This window comes from Mytilus edulis, chromosome 3, assembly GCF_963676685.1.
Source record: "Mytilus edulis chromosome 3, xbMytEdul2.2, whole genome shotgun sequence".
In the NCBI taxonomy this organism is placed as follows: Eukaryota; Metazoa; Mollusca; class Bivalvia; order Mytilida; family Mytilidae; genus Mytilus; species Mytilus edulis.
In genome coordinates, this window is record NC_092346.1 from 47,026,051 (window position 1) to 47,034,883 (window position 8,833).

The following is an 8,833-nucleotide window of genomic DNA, read 5'->3' on the forward strand; positions in this document are numbered from 1 at the left end:
CATTTTAATGTTCATAATTGTTTTGTGTTGTGTGAGGCAATGCAATTAAACTTTTCATTTACTTTCATTTTAAATGACGCGGACCTTGCAGAAGACACCTATTGGCTTACTATTTCCTAATTACTTTATATTGCTATAAATAGCATAACCATATTGGATATTAACAGCAAAAGTTATTTTATTGTCACAATCTAATAACTACCCAAACATTTCATCGAACGCGGTTTTGATCTCATGAATATTATTGACGGCTAGCCTCATGAATATTAACGCCGGCTAGATCCACACTAGTGTGATTTACTAGTAGATAAAAAAAGAAACAGACATACAAGGCCAAATCATTATGATAAATATGCATAGGAATAATGGAATACTTGAAGTGCAATTATACATAAATTAAGACTGATTTGTGCATCAGAAAATTATATAATTTAACAAGAAAATAGATATAGTTTAGTATATAGTCATATTTAAATTGAAAGATCAAAAATAATGTCATACAATTGTGAAACCTCCAAGTCAAATAGACAAAATGATCTTTCTGCTTTAAAATGAATTATTTTAAATAAGGAAACATTTTTTTTAAATCTCAGAATATGATCAAGATTCTTTGATAGAAAGTCATTGAATTTTCATTTTAAATATAATGAAGTATTTTTAAGATGCTTGGGTAGCAATTTGAATAGAGAGAACATAATTTTATTAATAAAACATCTTCATTCTATACATTAATTGCCAAAGGGTAGCTTGTTTGAATCTAACCTACTTTACACAGTTCTCAAACGAGAGTTTACTTTGGAAGTATATTTATATTCGGTTATAGCTATATTGTAACATAAATTGGATGTTTTCCTTTGATGTTTTAATGAAATAATTTGCTTAAAAAGTGTGTCGAGGGAAAACCATGGTATAATATATGCAAATTTATGTTGTACCATACTTGCTAATTAAATATGCAGCTCAACTAGAATCCAAAGGAATAAAGGCGGAGCTTAGCTATGGTACAACATATTCATGTTCATGTTATTCCATGGCTGAAGCTCCACCCCATTTTTTGAAAGATATCCGCCTCTGAAATATTTTGGAAACAGAAAAAAAAGTGAAAGGTCATGAACATTTATTTGTTTCATTTGCACAAAGCAATAAGTCAATTGTAACACAACACATCGCAAGAAACATGTTTTAAACTCAAAACAAAAATTGCTTTTCACTAGCTCCCGTAAGTTGAAAAAAGATTCGAAAAGTTCCTTCTTTCAGTTTTGAAAAAAATAATAAAAAAATTGTTCCATTGCGAAAATTCCAATTAACTTTCTTTTAACAAATGTTTAAGTGAAAGAAAAATTGCAGTTGTTAAAATTTACAGTTCCACTTGTGTTAGTAATATCATTCAAACATTTTAGGCGCGTTGAAATGTCACGACAATTTGCGGAATTTTCAGTGTTGACTGGTTCCAGTTTTGTACACTTGAAAGGTGGCTCCTCAACTTCCAATTCATTATGGGTAACAGAAACTGTATCAATACTTGGTGGATTTAACACAGAAGACACTTTTTGCTCTATTTCATCAGTTTTTGATTTGTATGCCCTTACAGCTGACGACCTGTGTCCAGTACGATCCATTATTGTTTGTTCATCTAATCCTGCTTTGTACAATGCTGTTGCGCACGTCCTCTTCCCAGAATGATTTGTGTAATTTCCAGTTAAGCCCGCTTTTTGACACATCTCTTTCATTAACCCTTCTAGTTTATTTACACCAAGCGGCTGCTTTCCATACCGGATTGTATTTCCGACCATAGCCAAAGGTTTTCGATAAAAGCATCCATCATTACCAAGCATGTTGAGATATGTCTCAAAAATGTTGTACATACACCTAGGTCCTGAAAATGAATTATAAAACTAAAAATAATACAAATATTGTATATATGGCGATTTTAAGAAATAATCAGTTACCGTAGGTAAACTTAGTACATGTATAACGGAGGGGTACCTCGATTTGCACAATTTCGAAAAGTGATAAAAATATACATCTTCATTAAAAGCAGTTACATTGTCTTTTATTTATGAGTATTTTGCAATTTGAGAGTTAAACTATAAAACCAGGTTTAATCCACCATTTTCTACATACAAAAATTCCTGTATCAAGTCTTGAATATGACAGAAGTGTTCGATTCGGTTGATTTTGTCACTTTAAATACGGTAACGGGCTTTGCGCTTTACATTTTCAATTTTAAAACTAACGGTGGATGGGAGATAACTCTTGTAAAGAATGCAGTTTTTCGTCAGTCGTGATAGACAGAGCAAACACAAAAAATCGTAAAAAACATGAATTTGTTAGTGATCAAATAGATGGAACTTCACTGTACACTTCTCACGCTCCCTAATTACTATTTTACTGTTTAGTGTTTGGTAATATAAGCCTTAAAAATATGATTCATCAATGAATAATTAAATAATTAAATAAAGTTTCAAATTCATTAAATAACGAGTTAAAGGAGTTTGCCAAGAAATTCTTAATTGTACATGTTTTAGCATTTTTAATGAAAGGAACAACATGCAAAATAATTATATTTACAGTACGATATCTTGATTATTAACAATAAAACAAAACTTACCGTCATTAGAATAATGTTTTATATCCTTATTGCTAATTTTCATATGAGCCAGACCACCGTTGAAAGTTTTGTTGTTACGGCCAATAAATCTAATGTATTTCCCCTTTCCGTCTTCTCCAAGTTCAAACTGAGAACATTGCAAATTCCTATGTTCATCCCTACCCCTCAAGCCAAACATTTTACAGGCATAATAAAAAACAGTATACTGAAGTGTTGTTGAATTTGATTGTCCAAAAACACCAGATGACCACAACATTTCCTCATCTTCCTCCGATATTGCGTCGGCCTTTTTTTGTTTAGTCCCCAGTCCTTTCGCCAGCAAATATTTCATTCTTGCATCAAGCACTTTGCGAAATTGTGCAAATGTGCCGTCTTTTTCATCAAAGAAGTTAACATGAAATAATTTGTTGTCCTTGCAATGTCTCATTAAACCACAGACGATGTAATACAACGACTTCGGAGGATATTCGTCTCCCGTTTTTTTCCGAGCCTCCAAAACAAATCTCTGTAGCCAATAATCCATCGTATTAACATCCATTGTTAACAAATCTGTTATTTCAACACCGTTTTGTCTTCTAGCTGCCCGCCATTCATTAAACACTTTTATAGCCCACTTTGTGTTCTTTTGTGTATTCGGGTTGGTTTGCGAAGTTATTAGTTTATCGATCTCGTCAGCAGAAACACATGTAGAAAAACGATTAATCCCTGTGTTCATGGGGTTTTCGACTCCGCTGGTATTTGGTTCCCGGGCCAAATAACCAAGTTCAAATGTTCCCAAGTCAAAATTTTCTTCGCACTCAACATCGTATACGTTCATTGCTTGTGAAATTGTCAAATTGACATCCATTATATTTGCTGCCTGAGAAATAGCCAGATCGTCAAAATAGTCGGCCTCAATCTCTTGAGAACAGACTGCCAACTTGATATCATCTTCGATTTCGGTCGCGACTTCAGATAATTGAATATCTTCCTCTATTTCGGCCGCAATTTGTGATAAATGAACATCGTCTTCCATTTCAGCTGCCGTTATAATGAGTTCGCTTTCCTCAAAATCCAATAAATCGGGAAGTTCTGCCATTTTTTTCTCTTTCTGCAAATTGTGCGGCGGGCTTTCTAAATGAAACACGCAGATTATACACGAGGCGCAAAAGTGACTTGCGCGAGCTTACTTTTCATTGGATAAAACTGTAACGTGACCAATTTCCAATATTAGTTCAAGGTCTTCAAAGCTGTCAATCATTTTATTTATATTACAAATTTTATATACCATGTGTTTTACTCATTAACATATTTAAACAAACTCATCCTTCGGATTCGTTTGTTTAAATATGTTAACTCGTAAGAACCATGGTATATATAGTACTTAGAAGGGTTGATTTTTTTCTTAGGTATAAACTCAATTTACTCAATTTTCTTTGTAATATATATACTAGTAGTAACATGGATATCGTTTTTGGGGACCTTTATAGTTTGTTGTTCAGTGTGAGCCAATGCTCCGTGTTGAAGACCGTAATTCAGCCTATGATGATTTACTTTTACGAATAGTGAATTAGATGGAGAGATTTCTTATTGGCACTCATACCACATCTTCTTATATTATTCTGCTCATTATTAGTCATTGATATGATCTAATTATTCTAGCATTTTACTTTGCAATGACTACAAAGGTGATAAATTTTAATATATACAGCCTCCTTCATTAATAAATACTGTTTCCTTTGAATCTTAGATAAGAAATAAGATAAAACAAATGTTTGCGTTATAACGCAAATGTTTGCGTTACAACGCAAAGCCTTTGTGTTATATCGCAAAGGTTTGCGTTTAACGCAAATGTTTGCGTTATAACGCAAAGGTTTGCGTTATATCGCAATGGTTTGCCTTGTAACGCAAATGTTTGCGTTTTAACGCAAAGGTTTGCGTTATATCGCAAAGGTTTGCGTTACAACGCAAAGGTTTGACAGTTTGCGTTGTAACGCAAAGGCTTGCGTTATATCGCAAAGGTTTGCGTTGTAACGCAAATGTTTGCGTTATAACGCAAAGGTTAGCGTTATTTCGCAAAGGTTTGCGTTACAACGCAAAAGGTTTGCGTTAGGTTTGCGTTGTAACGCAAAGGTTTGCGTTGAAACGCAAACATAGGAAGAAAAATAAAATAAAAAAATGTGTGGCGCTAATACGCTTCCGTATATTATAGTCTTACTACTTTCATTACATAAATATACAGTAGTACAAGATTTCAAGATTTTCAAGATTTATTAGGAAAACACTCGGGCACATTAACAATGTGTTACAAGAGATCATTATTGATATTACTAGATTTGTTTCACTTGACTGGGCGGGTTTTATAAAAAGTTCGCGTATATAAGACCAGTCCATCTATATACAGGAGTATTGGGATAAACACATCAATGAAGTGTCCAGTTATTCGTTCTTTATCAAACACTCAGTTCTTTTGTATATGCGTTTGATGACATTGATATGTGATTATATATAGATTCCTTCACTGCAACAAAGGTATTACGATATTTCTCCACTCGGGACAGTTAAATTTTATTATTTCAAGCGCGAGGCTTGCCATGCTTTTTAAATAATTAAAATTTAACTGTCGAGAGTGGAAAAATATCGTAATACGCGCGTTACAGTAGTGAAATCTGTTTCTCTTATGGTTTTTATCATTCCTTTTCAAAGATTTGAGGAAAGTTGTGTCCTTTTAATGTTACGTCATCAGGCATGGGCGCCTTTTTTCATGACGTTACAATAAGAAAATTCAGAAGAAAACAAGAAAATTTAACGTCACAATAAAATTTCAACCAATCATTTGCCGAGAACAGATTTTTCACTAGTGAGGAGAAACATTTTCTCACACCGATCAGGAAATGTGAAAATAGTACATAGAAAATTCAATAATAATTATAACGGTAAGTCAGCTATACCGTGTGATGCGTTTTCAGATTCATCACTCGACAACTTCCTGTTTACCGAACACTTGCATATTTTTACACTATTACACGGCCGACACTCGGCTAACCGAGAGATTGGTCGGTTAATCTATATTGAGTATGCGGCTATATGGGCGATTGGTCTGTTAATCGGGTTGGTTATACGTCTGTTAAGAGTAAAACACACAATTTTATGTTAAACTCTATCAAATATACAGATTTTTGGAATATTATAAGAACCAAATCAAAAAAAGAAAAGTGTCTGACAAAATGATATCTATCAGAATATTTTCCACCTGTAAAAACATTTCATAGTCTGCGCAGTTTTCAGTAAAACTAAAAGGCGTCGCGTAAGTATGTATAATTTATGCTTATACGCATAGCAATTTTTTTAATAAAAGGCGAAACTAACAATTTTAGATATCATTTAAAGGACACAAAATATACTTTGGTTCTAAAAAATAAATTGACATTTGTAAATATTTCATAATTGTAATATAACGTGAATAATACCACGTTTTAGTGAAAATTATAGGAATAAAGTCTGTTAATGGGTTGGACAATTGAAATTGTGTCAGTTAAGAGTTATTTAGTCACGGCAATAGTTTTGCTACATTTATATTTTCCCATTGAAAAAGTAAAGAATAAGATGTTCTTGAGTAAAAAAAAAGTGACAATACGGTGCAACAGTATCGTTCTAGTAAGAGCATTTTTATTTTGACTTTCTTTGCATTTTATTGAAGGGTGTGTCACTTCAATATAGCATGATATGGATTGGCCGCTGGAATATGCATGCATTTAATATCAACGTTTTCAACATGTTCAATCAGCCTTAATTTTTGAATCTGTTCAAAGTAGCACGTTCTCAAATCCGACTGAAAGTGTCTTTCTAATACAACACAGGGGTACATATACATAGAATAATAGGTAGTTGAGTTTTTGATACTGACTATATCATGTGGTATATCTGGACGAGCCCGTTAGGGCGAGTTAAGATATTCCACATGATATAGTCAGTATCAAAAACTCAACTACCTATTATTCTGTTTATCGATAATTATGACGTCACACAATGTATTGCCTAATATTTTCAGTGATACAGCCAGTACGTTGATACTCGAAAATATTAGGCAGTAAGATCAAAGGGAAAATATACGAATTACCGATAAAACGTGTTGTCGTTCCCATAATCACATGATATTTGTCACTGGACGTTAACCCCTAATTCGTCAGCATCATCTATTTGGTTCTTTTCTTCTATTACTTAATCATATGTTGTTTTCAAATCATTCTAAAGAAGTAAATGGAAAGGAGCGAATGCAGCTACATTTTGTTAACTTAAGTTTTAATTCATTTTATTCCGTTTATATATAGTTCTTTTCTACATAAGTGCAGAGGAGAACTGCAGTTGTCCGCATGTAAACTTCTAGCATTCGTCACCAATATGAGTACATTGCAATCCGTTACTGTTTCAACACCAAGGGGTGTTTCATGTCTGTATTCTCAAACAATTATTATTTTTTCTCCCTTTTTTTAGCAATGCATCAATCTCTACTGTCCTTATCTACTATTCTATATTCTGCGTCTCCATCCAGATTCTCGTGTATACCATGAGGGTTCGGATTGGGGGTGGTGTTTATTTCTGTATTCTTTAAATTGTTATGTCACTTTTATCTACATTTTATTTATCTTACTCAGTATTATTAATTCGTATATTTTAACTAATTTGATTCGTTCAGGGATAGTCACATGTTAAACTATATTTTCGAAGGTCATCAAAAACGGCGGATAGCAAAATGCATATTACACAGCAAAAAACATATTGCACGGTTTATTTATATGTCGTTAATGTATAGGAGATAATATGATATCTATAAAATTCAAACAAAAATCAAATGACGATTTTGATACAAATTATATGGTTGGAAATTTAATAATATAACAATTATAGCCTATGTATGAGGTCAATACAGGATATATCGACCCAAAGAAGTATTTCGACCTAGGACTTCGTCCTCAGTCAATATACTTCTTTCATGTCAATATATTCTTGTATTGCCCTCATACAAAGGCTATAATATAGCCTTTGTATGAGGGCAATACAAGAATAATTGTATATTATTCCACTGTTTATACACATTGATAGTTTAATCAATATCTGATTGGTTGAGACTATCCCACGTGTCATTGAACAAATCTTCATATCTCCCTGAGGCACGGGAAATAAATGTATATTATTCTTTCTCTATTCTTTATATTTTAGCATCCCAATATATTTTACTTACTGATGTTTAGTTACATTACGACTTTATCTCTGATTTATATACTGGTTACCAATGAAGATGACAAATTGGTTTCATTCATTATGTAAACAGAATCCATACTATATATGCTACCATTTTTGGATGAAATTAATATTACTTTAATATAACACTTTTTGAAAGCATTTTTATCAATTTTCAATTTCCATTGTCTAAATTGTTAATTGTTCATGTGTTGCTATCGTATATTTTATGTTTCATTGCTCATGTGTTGTTTCCGTATATTTTAGCTGCTCGTATTGAGCCTACCCATTTGATCCGATAACACCCCATATAGCAATAAAATTATATTTTTATTGCCATTCATAACTCTTAACAGACCAATTAACAGACAGGGTTTTATACATCCGACCCATTAACAGACCAGGTTTTAAATAAAGATTGATTTATGTCACCAAAATACAGATTTTCGTGTAGATTTTTCACACAAAGATATCAATATGGTTAACAAACATAATGTCTGTCTTTTTTCGATGTTCAAAATATTGCATGCAAGTAAAATCAACCAACGTGTCATTTTGTGTACATTTTGTGTGTGTAAAATGTGTATAAATTTATTGATGAGTAACCCGCCTTTTCATTTTAAAGATCGTACATCGAAGCTAGAAAACTAATAATTACACCACTGGATTCAGTATATTGAATTGTTTTGTTAGACATGAATAATGTTTATAATAAAAATATATTTAAAAAGTTATACAATGAAACATGCTAAACTTTCAATAATTTTCTCGATAACACCTGATTAACAGACTTTAGCCAACCCGATTAACAGACCAACCGCCGATATAGCCGTATACTCAATATAGATTAACCGACCAATCTCTCGGTTAGCCGAGTGTCGGCCGTGTATTAATACTGATTTATCCACTTGCGGCGGGGGTATCATCAGTGAGCAGTAGCTCGCAGTTTCACTTGTATGAAACATTATTTAAATGAGCATACAATCTGCAATGACATTTTAT

General features: G+C 32.7%; 1 protein-coding gene across 1 annotated transcript; it reads right to left on the reverse strand.

The window, feature by feature from the left end:
* Window positions 1-1,139: 1,139 nt before the first annotated feature.
* On the reverse strand, window positions 1,140-3,895 carry LOC139516654 (uncharacterized protein KIAA1958-like). The gene is made up of 2 exons (XM_071306873.1): window positions 2,612-3,895; window positions 1,140-1,876 (listed from the first exon to the last, which is right to left on the reverse strand). The coding sequence occupies exons 1-2, from the start codon at window positions 3,687-3,689 to the stop codon at window positions 1,326-1,328; spliced, it is 1,629 nt and encodes a 542-aa protein (XP_071162974.1). The 5' UTR covers window positions 3,690-3,895; the 3' UTR covers window positions 1,140-1,325.
* Window positions 3,896-8,833: the final 4,938 nt, after the last annotated feature.